General features: G+C 34.8%; 5 protein-coding genes across 7 annotated transcripts; 2 read left to right on the top strand and 3 right to left on the bottom strand.

Moving 5' to 3' along the window:
* Positions 1–1,490: 1,490 nt before the first annotated feature.
* On the top strand, positions 1,491–2,863 carry Q`b (glucan endo-1,3-beta-D-glucosidase). The gene is made up of 2 exons (NM_001247229.2): positions 1,491–1,608; positions 1,732–2,863. The coding sequence occupies exons 1-2, from the start codon at positions 1,527–1,529 to the stop codon at positions 2,682–2,684; spliced, it is 1,035 nt and encodes a 344-aa protein (NP_001234158.2). The 5' UTR covers positions 1,491–1,526; the 3' UTR covers positions 2,685–2,863.
* Positions 2,864–3,324: 461 nt separating this feature from the next.
* Positions 3,325–7,911, top strand: LOC101264269 (uncharacterized). The gene is made up of 3 exons (XM_004249161.5): positions 3,325–4,931; positions 5,560–5,999; positions 6,219–7,911. Exons 1-3 carry the CDS (start codon positions 3,468–3,470, stop codon positions 7,705–7,707), a joined length of 3,393 nt encoding a protein of 1,130 aa, XP_004249209.1. The 5' UTR covers positions 3,325–3,467; the 3' UTR covers positions 7,708–7,911.
* A 206-nt stretch (positions 7,912–8,117) lies between these two features.
* On the bottom strand, positions 8,118–14,993 carry LOC101268238 (peptide chain release factor PrfB3, chloroplastic). 2 transcript variants are annotated; one of them, XM_004249175.5, is made up of 6 exons: positions 12,970–14,993; positions 12,189–12,406; positions 11,862–12,062; positions 11,007–11,219; positions 9,845–10,016; positions 8,118–8,710 (listed from the first exon to the last, which is right to left on the bottom strand). In XM_004249175.5, the coding sequence occupies exons 1-6, from the start codon at positions 13,124–13,126 to the stop codon at positions 8,433–8,435; spliced, it is 1,239 nt and encodes a 412-aa protein (XP_004249223.1). In that variant the 5' UTR covers positions 13,127–14,993; the 3' UTR covers positions 8,118–8,432. The 2 variants fall into 2 exon arrangements, with proteins under 2 accessions (XP_004249223.1, XP_010312113.1); XM_010313811.4 differs by lacking the exon at positions 11,007–11,219 and having other exon boundaries at positions 12,970–13,297.
* Positions 14,994–15,719: 726 nt separating this feature from the next.
* On the bottom strand, positions 15,720–18,929 carry LOC544263 (dihydroneopterin aldolase). Of its 2 annotated transcripts, XM_010329387.4 has the most exons (3): positions 18,196–18,929; positions 16,803–16,995; positions 15,720–16,015 (listed from the first exon to the last, which is right to left on the bottom strand). In XM_010329387.4, the coding sequence occupies exons 2-3, from the start codon at positions 16,988–16,990 to the stop codon at positions 15,811–15,813; spliced, it is 393 nt and encodes a 130-aa protein (XP_010327689.1). In that variant the 5' UTR covers positions 16,991–16,995; positions 18,196–18,929; the 3' UTR covers positions 15,720–15,810. The 2 variants fall into 2 exon arrangements, with proteins under 2 accessions (XP_010327689.1, NP_001233808.1); NM_001246879.1 differs by lacking the exon at positions 18,196–18,929 and having other exon boundaries at positions 15,811–16,015; positions 16,803–16,990.
* A 599-nt stretch (positions 18,930–19,528) lies between these two features.
* Positions 19,529–21,633, bottom strand: LOC543654 (dehydration-induced protein ERD15). Its single transcript, NM_001247532.1, has 3 exons — positions 21,608–21,633; positions 20,237–20,595; positions 19,529–19,925 (listed from the first exon to the last, which is right to left on the bottom strand). Exons 2-3 carry the CDS (start codon positions 20,571–20,573, stop codon positions 19,792–19,794), a joined length of 471 nt encoding a protein of 156 aa, NP_001234461.1. The 5' UTR covers positions 20,574–20,595; positions 21,608–21,633; the 3' UTR covers positions 19,529–19,791.
* Positions 21,634–22,967: the final 1,334 nt, after the last annotated feature.

Raw genomic sequence — 22,967 nt, 5'->3', positions numbered from 1 at the left:
TTTTAAGTCCTTCATGGACTCAACCTAACACATGTAGGACAATTTCTATTGTCAAGACCTAAATCAATTGGCAAATTTTCAATAATTAAGGTGTGTTTGGTAGTGAGGGAATGATTTTTTAATTAAAAGTTTATATTATTTTGTCCAGAAAAATTAGTTTCTTATAGACAAGGAAAAATGACTTTTATAGTAATTGTTGAGAAAATAAATTGCACGAGTATTATTCTACACGCCTAATATCATAACCCTCCGTCACACCCTTATTCCGATAGTGTTTGAATTGATTATATATAATATTTTTTAAATAATATTTTCTACTTACGTACTAAAATATCAGTAAGTAAGTAACAAAATCACTTTTTTTTTTCTAAAAAAAAACTATCATCATATTTACCAAACACACCCTTGGTCATGGTGTCTAGTGTTTAATATAGTCAATAATATCATGCTAACCATTGCTATACGTATTATGTATGACTTTTAAAATGGTAACTAATTCAATTATAGTTACAATTATATTACAAAGATACATTTGACACAAGTACTAGTAACTCTCTAGCGGTAGAAGCAAATGCATTCTTTTTACAAGTTCGGTGTCTAGGTCAGCTTGTTCTCACAACTATTAATATCATTACGTACTTGCTATCTCTCACAAACACATATACTTATTTGCATCATTAAACATCGTTTTAAAGAGACATACAGTCGCGACATATATGTATTTCTGAAAAACAGTTAATCACTAAATACAACCTTTTGAAAAATGATAAATTTTGGAGTAGTAAGTAAAACTTTTGAATTTCATACTAAAGTCCGTATATAAATCGAATTGTGATAACAGATCGACACTGCTTATACATAATCCTTCGTATGCACATTGCATCTAGAAATTAGTGACATGCTAGTAGTCCAAACTTTGAATTGTCAAAATATTACAGCCATGTTAGTAGCTAGTGTCTCTTGTGCAAGACTTCAATTATCTTGCATCCAAGTAATGGATATTCTTGTTTAATCCCAAGAGAAATAACAATAACATATGCAACGCAATTCCACAACTGGAGTCTGGAGATGGTAGTTTGTTACGAAATCCTGTCCCTACCTCGAGAAGATAGATAAGTTTATTTTTTCGATAGACTAGTCCTAAGAGAAATAATAATAACAACATCTTCGGGATAATTCTACAAGTAAGATCAAGAGAGGGTAGTACTGTGTTACGTAACCTTAGGTAGAAAATCTGTTTCCGGCGGACTTAAAAATCTACAAATTTTCCTCAATGGTTAATGCAACAATTAATTGCAAACCTGCCTAACAAATTCCACATTATTTCATCCAGTCATTTTCACCAAGGAAATTTAGGGGCTGCAGACTTTTCTACATCTTGTAATAAGGTGTAACATTTTTTCCATTGATTAACTTGACTTGTATGTGGAAATTAGAGTAACATAGTATAAAAATTTCATTATAAAATGTGTAATCTTTTCTTCTATTTCATCCACTGCTCAATTTTCTTTTCTTTGCCAATTACCATGGCTTGTACCAAACTACATTTTCCAATTACCGCGACGACTCTGCTGGTGATACTTATATTGGCTACCTTAGATTTCACAGGTACTTACACAGTTTTAAAAATCGTTATACTGACAGTGTGTATAACTTATATCTTTCTAGTTGTCGTGATATACATAGATTCATCATGATCACGAGCTAATAGACAATAATATTGTTATACAGGTGCACAAACAGGAGTTTGTTATGGAAGAAATGGGAATGGATTACCATCTCCAGCAGATGTTGTGGCTCTATGTAATCGAAACAATATACGAAGAATGAGAATCTATGATCCTCATCAACCAACTCTCCAAGCCCTCAGAGGCTCGAATATTGAACTCATACTAGGCGTGCCAAATCCTGACCTTCAGAATATCGCGTCTAGCCAAGCTAACGCGAATGCTTGGGTCCAAAACAATGTTAGGAACTATGGTAATGTTAAGTTCAGGTATATAGCTGTTGGAAATGAAGTTAGTCCATTAAATGGCAACGCGCAGTATGTGCCTTTCGTGATCAATGCAATGAGAAACATTCAGAACGCGATTTCTGGCGCTGGTCTAGGAAACCAGATCAAAGTTTCTACTGCTATTGAAACCGAACTTACTACAGATACTTACCCTCCATCAAGAGGCAAGTTTAAAGACAACGTCCGAGGGTATGTTGATCCCATCATTAGATTCTTAGTAGCTAACCGCTCACCTTTACTTGTCAACATATATCCATACTTTGCAATAGCAAACAATCAAGCTATTAAGCTTGACTACGCGTTGTTTACATCCCCTGGAGTTGTTGTGAATGATAATGGAAGAGAATACCGCAACTTATTTGATGCACTCTTAGATGCTACATACTCGGCCCTTGAAAAAGCCGGTGGTTCATCTTTGGATATCGTTGTATCAGAGAGCGGTTGGCCTTCAGCTGGAGCAGGGCAATTGACCTCTATTGACAACGCGAGGACTTACAACAACAACTTGATTAGACATGTGAAAAGAGGGAGTCCGAAAAGACCATCAAAGCCTATTGAGGCTTACATTTTCGCCTTGTTTAATGAAAATCTCAAGAGCCCTGAAATTGAGAAACATTTTGGACTGTTTACACCAAACAGGCAGCCAAAATACCCAATCAGTTTCAACTAGCTAGACTATGCTACGGAATAAGAGTTAGTCGATCTTTTCTTCTTATAATATGTAGTTGAATAATCGAATCGTTGCTCAACTTGAAAACAGAGCAACCCTTCGCATGATATGTACTCATCCTACATGCTTATATAAGGCAATTATTTCTACTAACTCAGGTTTGAAACTATTTCTCGAAATGTGATTGAATAACCTAATTAGTACTTGAAGTCGTCATTGAAAAATCTGTAACTCATAATGTTCAAATTTTGGATCGTCTTCCATACGACCATTTCCTTCAATAGACTCAAATCCTTCTAAGCACAACAGGAAGAGAACGATTACTTTCTTAAGAGGTGTATAAAGTTACGTTCAAACTGGATGAGTGAAAGTAAATGTAAGGAGTAACAATTACTCGATAATGATAAAGGGATACACATCTAAAAAGAAATATATTGAATACACAAACGATCCGTTAAATTTGATGATAAATTTCATTTAGACACTCAAACTACAACATGTTCCGATACATTTGAACACGTGATAAAATATTTCTATTAGATATATTTCCGACTCAAACTTTTGAAACTTTTTGCACATGTTTTCAAGTATCAATTATGTAGATGAAAATATGTAGTTAAAACACGTTATTATGTGTTCAGATAATCAATTAAAACGTACTATTGTTTAAGTGTCACCTTTGGACATTGTCGTGTAGCTGACAAAATAAAATGATGAGAACTAAGATCCATTAATCAACCGAGTTTTGAAGACTCGGACTCGGGCCGAGTCATTACCCAACAAATGTCACCGGAACTCAAACCCTTATCGGCGCAAGAATGGGAAAATCTAATCGACGATTACAACCACGGTGGTTCACGGCGGCTCCGGTGGACTTCCATCAACTACGCCGCCGTTCCTCTTCTTGACCTCACACTTTCATCACTTCTCCGGAAAGATATCCCTCACAATCTCAAACTCCAGCTCCTCATCTTCATCGAAGAACACTTCAGCACAGACGAGAACGACATCGTTTCACCTAATTTCCTCAGCCGTCTCCTCGAAGCCCTCCGGTCAGTAATCCAATCACCAAACGACGGCGTTTCAACGTCGTTCGCTCTCAAGGAACAGTTTCTCATCTCCTCAACTTCAATTTTCGTTAATTACGTGGGTTATACATCGAGTTGTCTCGATTCTAGCTTTGTTACTCCTCTTGAAAGTTTAATTGAGCTTTTGTTAACTATTATTAACCGGCCGAATCATAGCGTTGACCGGCAAACTCGATCAATTGCTTGCGAGTGTTTACGTGAATTAGAAACTGCTTTTCCTTGTTTACTTTCGGAAATTGGATCACATTTGTGGAGTTTGTGCCAAAATGAGCGTACTCATGCTTCCCAAAGCTATGCATTATTGTTAGCAACTGTTGTTCATAACATTGCTAGATTAAAACCTACTGTTTCATTCAGTAATTCTTCGACGTTGGTTCCGTTTAGTGTACCTAGGTTTTTGGTTGATGAAAATGTTAAAAATGGACATTTTCAAGGGGAGTTATCGGATTTAAGTAACAGGGAGTTGAGGAGAGTAGTTGCTTTTTTGCTTGAATGTCCACAGAATTTGACTCCTTGGGGGTTATTGGAGTTCATGGATAAGACATTGCCAGTTGCTGCAGTATTGGATTTGCAGCCATCTTTGTTGAAGGTTCAGTTTTCAGGATTGCTTCATACATATGATCCATTGCTATGGCATGCATATTTAGTTATGTACTTAAGCTATATGGATTCTTTCGTAGGGCAAGAGATGGAAATTGCGAGTCGACTGTTGTTGTTATCCAAAGAATCTCAGCATCATTTGTTTTTTCGGTTGTTGGTGCTGCACTGGTTAATTGGGTTCATAGGGTTGGTATTGAAGAGGGATTTTGAGAAAAGGAAGAATGTTGTTGATATGAGCTTGAGCTTTTACCCGTCGGTGTTTGATCCCCTCGCTTTGAAATCATTGAAGCTTGACTTGCTTGCCTATTGTTCAGTTTTGATTGATAATGACAACGGAGTAAGGAGTTCAAAAGGCAGTCCACAAATAACTCGGGAAAAGTTATTTGAAGATGGCCTTGTTTGTGTATCATCTTTTAAATGGTTGCCTCCTTGGAGTACGGAAACTTCTGTGGCATTCCGTGCAATCCATAAGTTTTTGATCGGTCAGACATCTCACTCAGAAAATGATTCTATCTCCAATAAAAGCCTTTTGGAGCCAGCAATCTACCACACTGTGCAGGTACACATACTTTGTACCTGTTGCTCCATTCTTACTTTGAGCCTGTGGCATTGGTTTGACGCATTTGGTGCTCCACTAAAGGAAAGAGCTTATACATTCTTTGCACTTTGTGTCTCTATGTGCAAACAGTTGTTAGATTTTTTCTTCTTTTCCCTTCTACTTGATCTGTTTGAATTAGAAAGTATAGAGGAAAACATATCATTGATGAAAGAAGGTTAGAAGGCTGTAGCATAATAGAGAGGTCTAGAAGATGCGCTTTAATGAAAGTTTGGTGAAAAGAATCTGCATGCACCGCAACTCTCCAACAATGTACATCACTCTTTTGAGTCTCTTTTGCTGCATAAGATTAGGTTGGATTCTCAGGTGAAACTTGTTCTTCCTTCAGGCCATCTTTAGGTGCCCTGCCACGTGTGTAACTTTGATGTCTGCCATCTTCTTGTCAAAATATGGATGTTGATTAGTTTAACTGGCGAGCTATATCTTAAAGGTGTTATTGGAGTTTGTCTTTAGGAGTTTAGAAATGAATGACAAGATGATGCATCTCCTCCTGACACTCTACTCTGATTATGCAATGATGCTCATATATTTTTTGCCTAAATGTTTCTGAAGCTTGACTTTTGTTTTGCAGAGATCACTTATAGACTCTTTGTCGGAATATAGAGGATTGGTCCCTGTCATTGTTAGCTTCACAGACCGCTTGTTGACATGTTACAAACATCAATTTTTTGGAGAACGGCTACTTAAGACATTTGATGATAACTTGCTTCCAAAACTCAAGATAGACTACAAATTGGTATCTTATTTCTGTATATTGGGAAGGATTGCTGAGAGTGATAAAGTTTCACCTAGTGGGTTAATAGAGCTCCTTACCAAGTTCATGGTAATTCTTGTTGAAAAACATGGTCCAGATACAGGATTAAGGTCTTGGAGTCATGGGAGTAAAGTTCTTGGAATTTGTCGAACTATGATCATGCATCACTATAGTTCCAAATTATTTGTTGGGCTGTCTCGTCTTTTATCATTCACTTGTCTTTACTTCCCAGATCTGGAGGTTCGTGATAATGCCAGGTAATACTATGAGAAATATCTTCATCCCATTTCTTACCTCGTTCTGTTGGGATGTACACATTGTTTATATAGTCACCTGTTCACTGCAAATGACAGATGTCAAAAACATTGAGAAGCTTGTTCACATTGAATTTGCAATTTGTAGGATTAACTGGGGGAAATAAACATATTGAGTGTGCAATATAGTATTGTTTTCTAACATTTGGTGAGATTTTGCAGAATATACCTGCGGATGCTGATTTGTGTTCCTGGGAAAAAGTTAAGAGACATTCTAAACAGTGGGGACTTGCTTCCTGGAATTTCTCCATCTAGCCATTCCAACTCTTTCTTCAGTGTTCAGTCACCTAGACTTTCTCACGACCCCAAGAAATCTAGGAATATTTCATCCTGCGTGCATCTTGAGCGCATGGTGCCATTGTTGGTTAAACAATCTTGGTCTTTGTCCCTGCCAGCCCTGGGATTTGATGCCAAGAAACCTAGTTATATAGAACCCATCAAGGACAACGCGCCCCCACGTGAGCAAAGTGAGTTTGACAAAAATACTGATGATACAGTGATCTCTGAAGCCAATGGGCACAATCAGCCACCGGAGCCATTACGTGTTATGGATTCAAAGATTTCACAGATAGTTGAAATCTTGAGGAAACATTTTTCATTTATTCCTGACTTCAGACACATGCCTGGTGCCAAGATCAAAATATCCTGTGCTTTAAGGTTCGAGTCAGAGCCCTTCAGTCGCATTTGGGGAAACAATATGCCAGCTAACGGAGTCGATACCCTTCCTGCCTTATATGCAACTGTTCTCAAGTTCTCTTCTTCTGCGCCGTATGGCTCCATTCCATCATGCCATGTTCCTTTTCTTCTAGGTCAACCCCCCAAAGGTTTCTACTCTTTTAGCGAGACGAATTCCCTTGATATCATCCCTGTGGAAGATGTTTCTGAAACTCCTGGAGATGACAAAAGCTTCAAAGCTCCTGTTCTGATTGAATTGGAACCACAGGATCCAATACCTGGTTTTGTTGATGTTTTCATTGAAACGAATGCAGATAATGGTCAGATCATTAGAGGGCAGCTGCATAACATTACAGTAGGAATTGAAGATATGTTTCTCAAAGCTATTGTTCCAGATGACATCCCTGAAGATGCAGAACGCGGTTACTACGTTGATCTGTTTAATGCTTTGTGGGAAGCATGTGGCACTTCAACCAGCACTGGGCGGGAGACATTTGTACTTAAAGGAGGCAAAGGGGTCGCAGCAATCAGTGGTACTCGCTCCGTGAAATTACTTGAGGTTCCTGTGACATCTTTGATCCAAGCTGTAGAGCGATCCTTGGCACCTTTTATAGTATGTGTAACCGGTGATTCTCTGACCAACCTCATGAAGGAGGGAGGAGTTATAAGAGACATAACATGGGATGAGATTCACTTGAGTTCCTCTTCCACCGATGATACCATCGCGGAAACCAGTTTAGTTGGGGGACCCCTTTACCTCAAGTACAATGATGATGAAGATGATGGAGGAGGAGGTTATGTCCAAATTAGTAAGAAAAACCTAGGCATTATTCAGATTTTGATATTCCTTCCTCCAAGATTTCACCTCCTTTTTCAGATGGAAGTCTCTAATACCTCCACACTCGTTCGAATTCGAACAGATCACTGGCCATGCCTAGCTTATGTTGATGACTATTTAGAAGCTTTATTTTCCTAAAGAAATTTGTTATTTACTTGAGAGTCATATTCTTTTTCCCCATAAGTTCACTTTGTGAGCTTGTGATATTTTACTCAATAATAGGTCTCATGTAAATTTGTTTCTCTTTGCAAAAAACTTCTTTGTTAGACTGCAAAGAATGTAAACGCCTTGTATAATGTTTTTGATGAGAGATGAAATGGTGCAACTTTATTTTTCTTGTGATAGTGCCAAAGTTCTATGCTTGATCGAATTAATTATTTTATAAAAAAATTATTGCTTTCAATTGAATTATTTTATATTATAGTGCTATTGTGCATCGTAGAAGGGTAGCCTTGGCGCAACTCCTCAGAGTAGCTGGTAAAATTATTGTCATATGAGGGACTCTGCAAATGGAGAATCAACCTCTTTTGTACTACGCTAGCTTGATATGATACACAATAAATAAATAAAATTGAAATAAATCTCTCTTACAACAACATACTCTGTATAATCCCATTGGGTCTGGGGACGGTGGTGTGTACGCACCCTTACCCCTCTACTCGGTTGTCTTCGATAGACGTTAAAAGCAAAATTTTTACAGATTTGTAGAGGACAACTACTTCATAAGTTACCACCAACTTAAGAATACAAGAAGATGGAGCAGTGACTGCTTTTCTCTCCCACCCTTCATCTTTTCTATCATAAAATGTCTTTCTTTCTTCTTTTTTTTGCATGAGAGTAGAAAGCTATGTGTATCATGGGATTTAATGTCTTCTACTGTTGATGTGAGCACCGATAAATGGTTCAATGTTTCCGTTTAACACAGCAGTAAGGTCAGACAACTGGACGCCCGTCTTCATATCTTGTACCAGTTTGTTTGGATGAAAAACATACCTCCTTATCACTTGGTTCCAACTACTAGACATATCACTACTTCTGATGCTAGCCAAGTTTGAGACTCCTTGCTCCCTCATTACAATGAGAAGCTTTGCCTTTAAGCGATTCAGAGCCTTGAGCTTATTGGCAAAACGACTTCTTTCACCTGTAAATAGAAACTATCATGGTAGAGAGTGGCCCAAAATAATAAAACATTGAGAAACCAAAAGAGATTTTAGATGTGTGGAGAATAAACATTCATCTTGCACAGGCAAAAGTACTAGTCAGAGGCTCAGAGCTACAAATTTAGAGCATGGGTTCTCCTAGGAAGGCAACAACGGTTGTGTTGGACACAAATATCTTGGACTGTATCTCACGGCTGTCATGGAATATTGAATATAAGACAGTATCTCCAGCACCTATCATGCATCTATCAACCATGTAGTAGTATACGATCTACTGCAGAATCTTGAAACACAACCTTTTTTTCTCCGAAATGTAATGCATCACTTTTATATGCAGTATGACTTTTGAATGACCAACGGACAAGAAAACTTCCCTGAATGCGCCCAACATTCAAGCAATTCTTTTAAGTTCAATTAACAGTGGTATCATTAGTGACACACTTAAATACGGTGTCCACATGATTACAATGATATGTAACAACTCAATGTATTATATAAACTTATTATGTTCTATCGGATGCCCTATAGACATTTAAATCGTTTGCTTGTTGAAAATGCATCCAATCCTTTAACTGGAGACGAATCATAGAAGAAGTTTCCCTGTCATGTAATATATCATACCCTTTATAAACAGTGCTTCTTGACATATGATTCTTCGGTTCTCATCGTTCTGACCTAGGAGAAAGGAAAACCAAGAGAGTTGCAAGATACTTCCCTTCAAAGTATTTCTTATCAAGAACTTATGCATTCATTATTATCAATTAGAGCTATAGCATGTATGACTGCCTAACTTCTCTACGATCAGCAGGACAAACTGCAAAAGTTTATTTTTCTTTCCTAATCGACAACTTATTATGGTAATAAACATTCGACTTAAAATCTAGAATACTACTCTCCAGGTGATACTGCCTAACTTCTGCACTCTGCAACAATTGTTGGGACGGACTTTCGTGGATATTCAGATCCATAGGCACACCAAATTAAATTTTCTACACACATAAAATATAGAGAAGATTATGTGTGTATCTAGAAACCTTAAACAGATCATTGTGCCAAAAACATCAAAGTAGTATAAATCACCTATATGATACTCTACTTAAAACACCCATTATTACCTGTTGACTGGACTTGCAATCCTGTTGGTATATGATGAATAATGAGTGAAGGGGAAGTCCTACCCCGTTCCTCTTCATACGATGTTGTAATTTCTAGATCGTTTTCATCAATTTGGAGGTCAGGGGATGATTCAAGAAAAAGAGGAATAACATCGATTGCAGCAGCTCCATCCTGCACAATCCATTAAGATTAATCTGTAAATTTTATCATTTTGATTAACATCTAAGAGGATACAAGCGGCCATATAGACCGTTGTGTTAATGTAAGGTACATAATGATTGCTCGACAAACATGTATCGAACATCATCCTTCATTAGTCAGCTACTACTTCAAAAGTTTAAAGTTTTTGTCTTCCCAATAGTTTAAAGGAATTTCAGTATTCATTTTAAAGTTCCCCTCTTTCCTGACATATAAAGTCTCTGTGACATCATCACATAAGGAACTCTTTCTTCGCAAAAGCAATACCTCATCATGAAAATCGATGACCGAGTGATTTGAATTCCACGTTCTTGGAAAATGAAAGGGGGTCGTTTTATCTTAGTGCAAGTTTGGTAATAGGATGAGATCACTGTACTTTGCGTCATATGATTGTTTTTACTCCTTATTCTACTGAGTACTGACTATTGTTAACTCATAAGTCACCCCTTATTCCACTGACTATTGAACTGCATCGAAGCATGGTAAATTTTAGCTTGTTTCATAAATCATCAATTTTTATAATACTTCCACTCAAAACTTGTTGTACTTTATTTTATCTATGCAAAAATACCGCACCATGATAACTATATTATATTTTCTCCTTTTCAGTTAAATGTTGGATAATCAAGTTTCCTTCATAACATTACTAGGTAGTAATCACATTTTATGACCTGAAATAGATTACAGAGAATTTTTGAACTAACGGTCAGCGGTTGTGATTTATTCACTTCAGATAAACTAAACTCTTAAGCAGAATGCATCAGAATACTGAGATTTAAGACAACACATGAAAAATGTTCTCCTCTTAAAAGGCCAACAAGAATATGTCAAATGACTCTCATAGAACACATAACTCAAAGGATAGTAGGAAATAGGAAACTATTGGAATATTATAATTCCACATAATCAACTGATAGCGACAGGGGAGAACTAAATTTGAGCTAAGAGTCCTCTAATTCATACCTTTGAAAGATCAAATTTACCTTCAGAACTTCCATTCATGCAATGGATTCCTCTTTCCCCTGAAAGATAGCCATATGCTGACTTAAATTCTAACTCAATCATCACATATTTGATACCACCACTCTCTGAATCTTGTTTCTCAACTATCCTCGCCTTATGACCTTGTTTTTCTGCCCATTTGATATACATTCTTGTGAGTTTTTCTGCCCAAATCTGGATCAAAGTGGATAAGTCTATCATTGAGAAACAGTACCATAGTCTTGCCTAGAATGAAATTTCTAAGGAAATAAAACTACATCAGCTTGAAGAAAAACCATCTCTTCGATTTTGAATAAGTAGAATAAATAGATGCTCATGAGCAGCTTGAAGACGAATTGCTAGGAGCAGAAGGCTAGTATACCTACTTTCTAATCTCAACTATAAATCCTTATCAGGCATCAGGTCTACAAACTACCACCTCCTCTCTGAAATTCGATGTTTTCCATAAAAGAACAAAAAATTGGAAGTTCAGAATCATTTCCATGTAAAATAAGTTTCTCACAGTACAAGTTTGAATCTTCTAGGGAGAAGAATCTATGGTGCAGATAGACTATTAACTTTATGGTTGAGATGAGTATATAAGCAACAGTAATAAGGAGCAAGGGCACTGATAATACAATTATAACCCCCTTCCCTCCTTGCAACTTCAAATGCAGGGAACTCATCATGAAAGTTCCACTTCTTATACCTAGCTAATAGCACGTTTATATTTCAGAACACTTACTGGCCTCCTTTTTCACCTGAGATGCATATGGACCTTTACTATTGACTCAGCAAGTACATGCGGGATTATAGCAAGAGATCACAGGTGAATACCTTCGAGTAAATGCCCTCGCTTCCAGATTCAATGGTGACACATGCTCCCTCCATATCATATGGCTCCCTAAGAAGCTTGGACATTTCATACTTATCTAATGTCTTATTCACACTGACACAAGCTGTATAAGCCTGCTTTAGAAAGTCATAGTTGATAGAATCCATTCCTGCTAGCTCCGTAATCAACTTAGCTTCTTCAGCCTGCAGAATCACACTCAATGCAATAGAATTTGAGTTTGATGGTTTTCCGTTTTAAGTCTTAAATAACTAGGCAATAAACATATGCTGACAAGTGAGAATTAGCTTTAAAGTTATCTTGCATGACACCTTGTATCTAAGGTCTTTGAGGGCATCAACGGCCTTGGCGCTTTCAGCTAATTGCACAAGGTCCTCATTTGACTTGGCTACATCATCCCACAAATCATATTCCCGAATAATTTCTTCCTGTTTGAGGCGTCTTGCTTCTTCAAATTCCAGTGCTGTTGGTGCTAACATTTCAGCACGGAGTACCAAATCTTCAATCTTCCTTTTCAAAGCAAATGTTCCTACATTATGAAATCATCAATACCATCAACAATTAACAGATTAGTACTTACTATACATGTTGGATATTTTGATTTTTGTAATATATAGAGGTCTTAAATTGAATAAACACATCTGTTTGTGAAAGAACATGACTGTTATGAAAAGTCATTTGTTCATGAAAGAACACGACTTTTATGTATATGGCCATCTTCTTCTTCAATTATATTACCTATTATTGTTTCTAAGGATACACGCATTATAAATCTCTTTGTATTGAAACAAACCTTGATGTTGAATTGGCCAAATATTTATTCCCAAGTGACAACAAACACACTTAGACCAACTCTGCATCTTAAGTGTGTTTTAATACAAACAGGAGTGATAATTGAGGCATGAAACTCGCAAAGCTAAATAGAACAATAAATAGCTGAACTACGAAAAAGTGATAGTTCAGACTTCAGGAGTGTTTTTAACCATTAACTCAAACTTAAAAACTACTAAAAATGTTAACTTCTTTTTTTTGTTTGTTAGATTTACTTTATGTCTAAAACAAGAACACAAGCAGAGAAGAGAAGAAACAAACCAAGCTCTTTGTAGAATCTGTTCTTGTCATCTGTGTGCTGATTATTATGAGCTTGAATTCGAAAAGTTGCTGTCTTTGAGCTTCGAAGGTTCAATGGACAAGACGAACAAGTAGCTTCTATCCGTACAGAAAAAGGGTCAGCCGCCATTTTAGCCATACTGGTAGTAGACTGGTGGTGGATAAAATGTTTCTTGATTTTCCGGCCGCCGCGAAGAACACGGGTTTTGGTAAATGGAGAGTGGTGCAGGTGATGTGCACGTGCCACATTCTTATTTTTATATTTTTCTATGGTCTAAGAAAAATATCCCCAAATATTATTATCATAGTCGAAAAAGAATGGTATGTATGTAGTCTTATTTATATCTTCTAAAATGTAGAGATGATATTTTTTGATATTCGTATCTTGTGAAATGTAGAAATGGTATTTTTCGATAAACTCTTGATTCAAGTAAATTATAATTACGATATTATTGTGTGAAATATCTCAAGATATTTTGTCTCGATATTATTGTGTGAAATATCTCAAGATATTTTGTAACTACGTAATTCATTTTCCAAAAAATTGATGTTATGATTAGTTTTAAATTGTTATAACAAGATGTACTGTTAAAAAGTTGTTTGGTACAGAGAAATATCTTTCTCGAAAATTATTTTTCTGGAAAAATACTCTTTTTTTTAAACTAAAGTTTTTCATACTTTTTTTTTACTAGTTTTGAGGAACGTGCGTTGTACATTACCCCTCAATTATTATAAAGTTTCTGCAAAATATAAAATATTACTCCATCAATCCAATAATATTTATCCACTATTTCCTTGACTTTATACCCTTCTTAAGAAACTATATATAGCAGATTAATTTTACCATATCACTATTTGAATATAATAAATACAATGTCTTGAAAAATGTAATAAGGAAATAAATATAATTGATGATAAGGATAAATTAGGAACTAAGTGTAAAATTGTACATTAATTTCATAAAGTAGACATTTTGGTGAACATCCCAAAAATACTATCAACTATTGTTGGACAGAAGTACAAAAATCAAAATGTTACATTCTTTCTCTAAATTTAATAAATGTATATAAAATATTTAACAAATTTACAAAAAAAATATGAACATACGTATATATTATTACAAAACCCCAAATAGAGCACAAATAATAGGATTGTTTAGATTTTTGGTTAGATTTAGAAATGCTTCATTAGATTAAGTGAAATTTAAAATTAACTTGCGCTATCAAAAAAAATGTTCTTTTATTAGCCAATCATGCATTTTACGTCAAGATGACACTTCAATAATTTTATCCTTGTAGTCTCTAAAATTCAAAGAGAATAATAATTAATGAAATAAATACAAAAATTGTAGAATGAGGTTGAAAGTGTAACATCAAAATGACAAAAGAAAAAGATAACATTTTGATTTCACAAAAATTAAAATACCTCTAAATTCTATAATTTAAATGAATTAAAAATAAATGGTTAATTATGATGAAGAACAAGTATTATGCATACAAATACATAAATAATTTATGATCAATAAATTCTCCTTATCATTTTCGTGCCCCAATTACCACAAAGTCATAACTTGAAAAGTTTTCATCAGACAGTAAATTTTAAACTCCTATCTTATATTTTTTTTTATAAAAAAAATTGAACGTATTTTCACATGATAATATGATGATTTAATTTACTTCCTTGTTCATTTATGGTGTTCAAAAAAAAGTCAAGATTTACATTACATAAACTTGTCGCAAGCAGTACCATGTCAAATAGAGTGTTACTTACCTTTGTTTGTTTGATCAAATGTGCAATTTGAGCATCAAGACAGAGAAGTTGGTTAACAGTAAACCTCTTGCAATTGTTTAGCAATTCATTAATATCATAAAAAATAAACTATACAGATCTCACTAAAAGCAATTAGCAATAATTCTGACAAAATAAATCCACACAAAAAAATAATAAGAGCCTACTTTAAAAGAGACGAAAAGCAAAAGTTGAAGAGTGTAATTGTAACTGCTCTCCTTTAACTAATATGAGATTCTGTAACGAGACTTTTCATATTCTCCAAATATGAGATTATTTGAACTTAGACTCATTAATAAATATGATAAGAGTAATTTTTTTAATATTTAATTAATATTATACTTTATAATATTTTGTTTTAATCAAGAAAATAATAATTTAATTATTAAAGAGCTTAAGGACTTAGATTTTACTATTATGTAATTAAAATATTTGTATTTAATTAAATAATTAATCAAATTTTAATTTAATAAAAGGACAAAATGGTAATTTAACTTTTCACTTTGAGCTTCCCACTTATAATAGTATATGATTTTGATTAGCAAGTAAAAAATATTATTTCAATAATATCTATATATAATCTAAGCAAACAGAATTATGATGGTAGTGATGATTGTATAAGGAGCAGACAATCGAGTGAAATGTCACTTACGAAACTTGTGTTTATATATTCTTGTTTTGAGCAATGGTAAAGTGTTTGAATTACGAAATCAATGATGCTTGCTCAAGGTAGATTAAATGTCACTTGTATTTCTATATTCTTGTTTTGAGCAATGGTAAAGTGTTCGAACTACGAAATCAATGATGCTTGCTCCAGGTAGATTGAACCAAAACCTGTGTGAACGTGGAATGCATCATGCACCGAACTGCCCTTTTATTTTTGGGAAGTTTGTGTCACTGCAGAAGTGTGCAACAGGAAAGGTAAGTCAATTAAGCATCAAGAGTGATGACAATTGATCAAATTGTACTGGCTTGAAAATGATTGTCAAACAGCAGAAATTTGAAGTTGCTAATAATACAAAGCATATTACTGTCCTAGTTTTGAACATCAAGACTTCTGTATCTAATGATCTCGACACCCAAGTAGTCAACAGGCCCTTGGACGGCCACATGAGGCTTTCCAACTTGAACGCGAACAGCAGATACCTCTGGATACTTGGTGAGGGTTGTCGATGCAATGAGTTGAGCCACAGATTCTAGCAGATTTTTAGGTGGCCCCTCCATAACCTCTTTAACTAGTCTGCCAATTTGTAGATTTAAAAGATAGAACCAATGAATGATCACGCCAAAAAAAGCATACGAACCAAGCTAGAAAATTGATCTGTGAAAATGTTTATTCTTAAGATTTGGTAAGACAAGAAAAGAAACTGTAACTTACAAGCAAACACCGTCCAGGAGATCAGTTAGCGCCAATAGAAAGTTACCTTATATCACTGATTAAGCTATTGGAATTTCGGGCTTTTCTTATTGCCACACGCTGTCAAGAGATTTTACTTGAGTTATCAGGATCCAGACCACTAGATCCCGCCCTTAGGTGCAAAGTGAACTACTCTAAGATAAATAATAATTAGGCAATAGTCCAATGTTTCCTCAAGAAAGTAGGAGATTACAAGAGCCTCTAGCAGTGGCATCAAAATTCCCATGTATGATGGAATATCCAAGAAACTACATAACATCAAAAAATCTGCTTCAGTGTGCTCTCGAAGATGTTTCAAATGAGTCAAGTTCTTACTACGAGAACTTATAAAATCATTAGTCCTTTTACAGAAGTTTAAAACCCAATTCTGAGGTCTCGTCTGTACTGTTCTATTCATCTCTTCCGGTTTAACTCTGGTGAAACTGCTCAAGCCTAGTATATTTTCTATCTGGTGAAAAGAGTATTATTAAAACTGACCTCTGAGCAATAGAACCTTGTTACATAAACGTTCGAGATGTTTCATTTATTAAGCTATGAAATCAAGTTTGTTCTGTTCATTCATCTCAACTCTCAAAAATGCAAAATGATTAAACTCGAAAGCATCACTCACCTGTATATATCAGTATAACTTAGAGTATCGGACAAGCAGTCGGATTCACCAGCAGATCGAAGATCCATCCAAGCATCAACATCTACCAGGAACTTCTGACCAAGCTTCCTTTCCTCTTGCTTCACCCCATGGTATCCATGAAATTTTAAACCCCTTAGAACAAGTTTGTCTCCTTTTGGCATGTCCATGTGACCTGTCATTGGATACTCATAAAAGAAGTCGTTACAGGGGATTCACCATTCACAGGGGCTCGAACTGGATACCAGATGGTTATACAAAAAAAAAATCCTCATAAATATTGCAAACTAAAGCAGGTCATGTGATCAATTATGTCCTAGCAATTTGGTCCTATGGAGGTAATAAAATGATTAATCAAGGACACATCCTCACTCTTCTATTACTTCTGAACGCAGGTTATTGATGCAAGGACTGGGAAATACAGTCATCAAACATAACTACCGAGAGCAAAATAGGTTGGCTGACCTTCTTGCTAAGGAGGAGATAAGAAGAAACTTTTTGATAAGCTAAGTATTTTGATAGTTCCTACGGTATTTGCAAATGACGCAGTATGCGTAGACATTCTAGGAACTACTTTCAAAAGACTAATTTGGTTGACATCAATGAACTATCAAGGATCTCTAGAGCTAACCTTAACTTGTAAATTTTGTCGAGTACATATATCTATCCAACTAACCAAAAAACAAGGTTCTTTAAACATCTTTTAACAACTTTGCCTTCATGAAGTTGAAATAAGTCTTGCAAATGATTGGTCCCCTCATGAGATCCTACTAGCTCTCTCCAGCATTATTACAACAATATACCCACTGTAATCAGTGGCGGACCTAGAGTATGCCCACGTTGTATATTTAAGGTATTTTAAAGAATTTTTATGTTTACATATTAATTTTGAACCTCCTAAATATAAGATTAGAGGTTGGCTTAGTAGTTCAAACCACTACTCTTTTTTTTCGTACCCTCCTTAATGAAAATCCTGGATCCACCACTGAGTGTAATCCCCAAACACTAGCGGAGCCAGGATTTTCACTTAGGGGTTTCAAACTATGAAGAAGTAAACACACGAACTAGCCAAAGGCGATTCGACATCTGCTCAACCAAACTCTAGCAATAGTACATTCTAAAAAAAAAACAAAAAAAAACCATAACTTCTGTTTCAGAAAATTCCTTTTTTGCAGCTCCACATCAAATACTTGGTATGCAGTCATAAAGATTCTACCTTTACATGCTTATATATCAAAATCAATTGAATTTTCAAACCCCAAACTTTTATTTTGAATAATTAAATGATATCAGAGACCCAAATTAGTTGAGAATAAGCTCAAATCAGCTCAAGAAAGAACAAATAATAATAAAAGGCTAAAGCTTTAGAACATACCGGAGCTGGGTTTTGCTATTACTGGCTTTTGGTCGGCGAACAGCCGGGAAGCCGCCGGAATCTGAATAATATTTTTTACTGAAAGTTTACTGGGCTTCTGAATATCGAAAATGAGTACAAATATCTTTTGTGTGTTTTATTTTGCATATTTTGTAGTGTTATCTTTTAATAATATAATAAATCTCATAATTAAATTTACACTTTTCAAATCACTATGTTTATAATATTGTACTAAAATATAAGGATATAGAAAGAAATGAAAAAAAAAATTTACTCATTAAGGTTCAATTAGGTAAATTTTGAAATTACAGTTTCGAGTTGTTAATATCCGTATTATCACAATTACATTTGAGAAATAACGAAAAAATACTCATTTCGAAAATAAGCATAGATGTATCTAACTATATCAGTACGATTAATAATTAATTTGCGAATTTGTTATTGATTATTTAAACATAATTATTAAGGCATGTATTCTGCCCATGATTTACTTTGAGAAGAGATCTAAACTTACTTATTCTAATACTCCATTTATCATGTTTTAATTACCATGCCATTATAGGGAACCAAATAATTAAAGGTATAAATAATTTACAATTTACAAATTGTCCACTAGCTCTTGGGTCCAGCACACAAGTGGCTTAATCATACTCTATCAAACACTAACCTAGCTTTCCATCTTTTATTTTATTATATATCTCATCGTTTTAATTTGTATATCTTATTTTTAATTTGTTTTAATATAATAAAAGTAATTTTTTGAAATTTTTTACTTTTATTTCATTCATATAACATATTTAAGATCATAAAATTAAAAAATATTTTCGTAAAAATCATTTTTACCTTCTTGTTAATTGAAGGGAATATGTCATTATGAATAGGAATGGAATTTGACCGTTGCATGACAACATAATGCTTTTTCTAGTGCCATCTTTTTCTACTTTATTGGTGTTGATAACTTAGCCACACAAGTACTGTATATTTTAAACGAATATAAAAGCAGGATAAAGCATCAAATTTCACTAATTTTTGGCCGTTCATGTCAACATTAAACAACTTAACATAATTGTGATTGCTACGAGTTTTAAATCTTGAATTTGCCTTTATATCCCGACCATACGCCGGGATCATAAAGGATGTGAGGGACATGTTCCTGCAAATCATATTGTAACACACACACACTTCATCAAAATTTCTGACTTTGTTACTACTTGCAAATTGCATAATTATGACACAAGAGTATAATCTTAGGTCCAAATTTATATATTTAAGTACAAAAAATAAAGTAGAGGAAGAGGAGGAGCAAATTAAATGACCTTAACTCAGAGCGTTGTTTAATGGAGAAATGAAACTTGAAAGTTGCTCTTTTTTTCACTTTTGTTCAACTGATTTTTACAATTTTTTGGTCTTTTACAGTTTTGTTGTTTACATGAAGTTAAGCTAAAGAAAGGATATCAGACTATGAACAAGGCTAGATACAAGAGTGACACCTACCTTGCTCTATACAAAGGTTACATGAAACTAAAACTTGAAGACTTTCTAAACTGCTGCAAACTAACATCTGACTTCCTGAAAGTAAACCAAGAGACTGGGAATTCAACGAGGCTGCTGGATGCTGCGGAAACTGTTCCTCGGGCTCACGATCTTGGATGGCTTCTCAAAGTATTTGGGTGGACCAATGGGGGATCTTGGTGAACTCAATGTTCTAATCAGTGCATCAGATGGTAAACCTGTTTTATCAAGTTATAAGCAAATCATCATACAAGAGTAACCATAGTAAACACCAAAAATAATCACAACTAAGACCAGGCATGTAGGAATTTTCCCATCTTGTTTCAACAGGCTCACACAAATTCCGACACCAGCAGGGATCCCCAGACTCGTTGAGTTTATAGTATAAAGATCTAATTGACTAAAGGTTCCTCACTTTTTTCGGTTTCAAGACAGGTTCTGCACTAAAACTTCAGTAAACCATGCAAACCGAACATTATCTTTCTGCTGACTGTAGGTTAATTACAAGATATAGACAGATTGTGCATACCATATTGTGGCATCGCATTGACACCATAGAGAGATGACTTAATTCCTTGTTGCTCATTTTCGGAAGATTGAAGAAATTCCTCAAACTGAGCTTCCATGTTCAAGATGTCCTCATCAACATTGAGATCAATATTTTCAGGAAGCAAATCAGCAACATCATTACCAGCACCATATTCCTCTCCCTGGTTCTGGCTCATCCAGTAGTCATGGAACCATGTTGAAGTTGTCACCAAGTTCCACCATTCTGGTGAAAAATCCTCTACCTGGCGCACAAATGAAGGAACAAAGAGGGGCGCATTTGGATTCAGCGTTGATCTTCCTCCAGAAACTAATGCCATATTGCTTTTTCGAAATTAATACCTAAAGTTTTTCGATAAAACAAAAAACACGTTAGTGCATGACATACCGAATATGACCATATTTAGTACGTCGAGTTTCAACTTCAATATTAAAATCACCCACAGAACTAAAGTAGAAGTTTTTCCTGGCCTAATAAACCAATTCATGAACAAATATTATCAAAGTATGGTAACTGAACACTACAGAAAAGGAAAATTAACATTCTCAATCAACATGCGACTTAGAAAACCCGAATTATCTCGTCTTAGGTGGATATAGCTCTAACCAAACTTCAGCAGTATCCTTTCTAAACTCTGAGCAATGATTCTATCTAGCACCTATTACTACACAGTCAAAACCATCGCGCAACAGACATGAGGTAAATACTTCACATCTATGTTGCTCGGACTCTCCAAAAATGATGGCACACCGTGTCGGATCCTTCAAAAAACCCAAACACTACTTTTGGACAATCAGACACGCAACCATCACCATTTTTAAAAGAGTCCAAGCAACATAACCACAATTACTGGCCTTCTTCTACTGCAATTTCAACTCGCTACTCCAAACCCTAACTCATAACAGTCATACAAATCAAAAAACTCATCTTTCCACGGCCAAACATGCTCCACCCATCCTCTCTCAGATAATCCAATAACAATTAACCTCACTTTCTCGAAAAACTCCTCGATCCTCATCAGATCTACTCAAAACCATAGTCTTCGCTATTTCATCAACAAAAAGTACAAGATATTGACTCAAATTGACATCAGAAACCAATCTAAAACTACTCAACAAACAACATATATCACAATTAATCACAATTTTCAAACATTTTCATGCATCAGCATAGATAACTCATAAAAACAGAAGCTAACAACATATACATAAAATATATATATATATATATATATATATATATATATATATATATATATATATAAAACTAGATAGGATTCAACAGATCGACAGATTAGAAGCGAGAAAAATACTTGAAAGCTTGAATGAAGCTATAATGGCGTTTTTACAATACCTTTAAACAGATTTTTTGTTCTTCAGCTACAGAGACGAACTCGTACACGTATGAAATCTTATCTGCTGTTAAGGTCTTGTATTTATAGGCAGGAATACCGAGCCTATTAGGTTTAGAACCGAACTTGAGGTTAGACATACCGAACCAGTCCACTGATTGACCTTCGAGAAAGAGTTAAATAATTCTAATTAAAATATTCTTTTATAGCCAAACAGATATTTTTAATACCAAACCGGCAGCTCCGGTCAATTTTCCATAAACCGGTTAATTTTCCCAACTAGTAGATATACTTCCTTTCTTTTCTTCGATACTAGCTAGAAGTTTAACTAATTCGAATTTACGGTCGTGTAGAGCCTCATTTTAGGGAAATTTAGAATTTTTTTATATTCAAATTCAAACTCGAGATTTGTGATTAAGAAACGGTAATTTCCTACATTATTTAGAACTGATATACATGAGTAATCAGGTATTGGAAACATTTCTAGATTTGACGTGAATTAGTAGTTTTATTATCAAACTATTTTGACAATTTTAAAAGTACTTTTTTGAATATACTCTGATCTTGCTCAAACACTTCTTTAGTTTATTAATAATCTCGCACTCCTACAAAAGTGTGAGGGGTAGTTCTAATGTTTCATCAGTTATAAAACGAAATTAGCAACTCACATCAAATTTAAAGATATTTTTAATATTTTTTTCGAGTCCGAACGAGTACAAACAAGCAGCCGGTAAAGTAGAATTGTGTATACAGGTGTTAGTAATTGACTTGGTATGAAACTTCTTGTGTGGACCATTAAAACGGTGATTGATTTTTTTTCATAATTGTGTGTAGGGCCAACATTGTTTTATAGTGAACGGTTGATTGATGAGAGTGTTTTGATCGGACGGTGGAGAATTATTGGAGTAGTTATGATGATGTATTCAAATAAATGGTTAAGTGGGACCCATTGTTTAGCTAAAATTCCCTGTAATCCGCGTCGTGCACATGGATGAGTAGGTCGGTATGCCCACCCACCTAAATATTCGTAGAAATTCCAAATGAATGAATAATTTTGGTCGAAGATAGTTAAACCTTTCTATATCATATTATTTATTTAAATTGATACATTCATTTTACGTGATATTTAATATGAAAATTTTGTGTTCTACATAATGTTTGATATGTATCATGTTTACTTGTTTTAATTTTATAAAAGTTTAAGTATTTATTTGTGTACATTTAAAATTAAGGATCATAGTTATCGACTGACGCCAAATTAAGGATCATATTTGTATGCTATGCCTTTTAAATGATATCACTATTGTTAAATGACTTGTGAAGTTGAGTATAATATGTTTACTTTATTTTCATTTGAGGAAG

This window comes from Solanum lycopersicum, chromosome 10, assembly GCF_036512215.1.
Source record: "Solanum lycopersicum chromosome 10, SLM_r2.1".
NCBI classification, from domain to species: Eukaryota; Viridiplantae; Streptophyta; class Magnoliopsida; order Solanales; family Solanaceae; genus Solanum; species Solanum lycopersicum.
The sequence above is the reverse complement of the archived record's forward strand: the minus strand, read 5'-3'. Positions and strand labels throughout refer to the sequence as shown.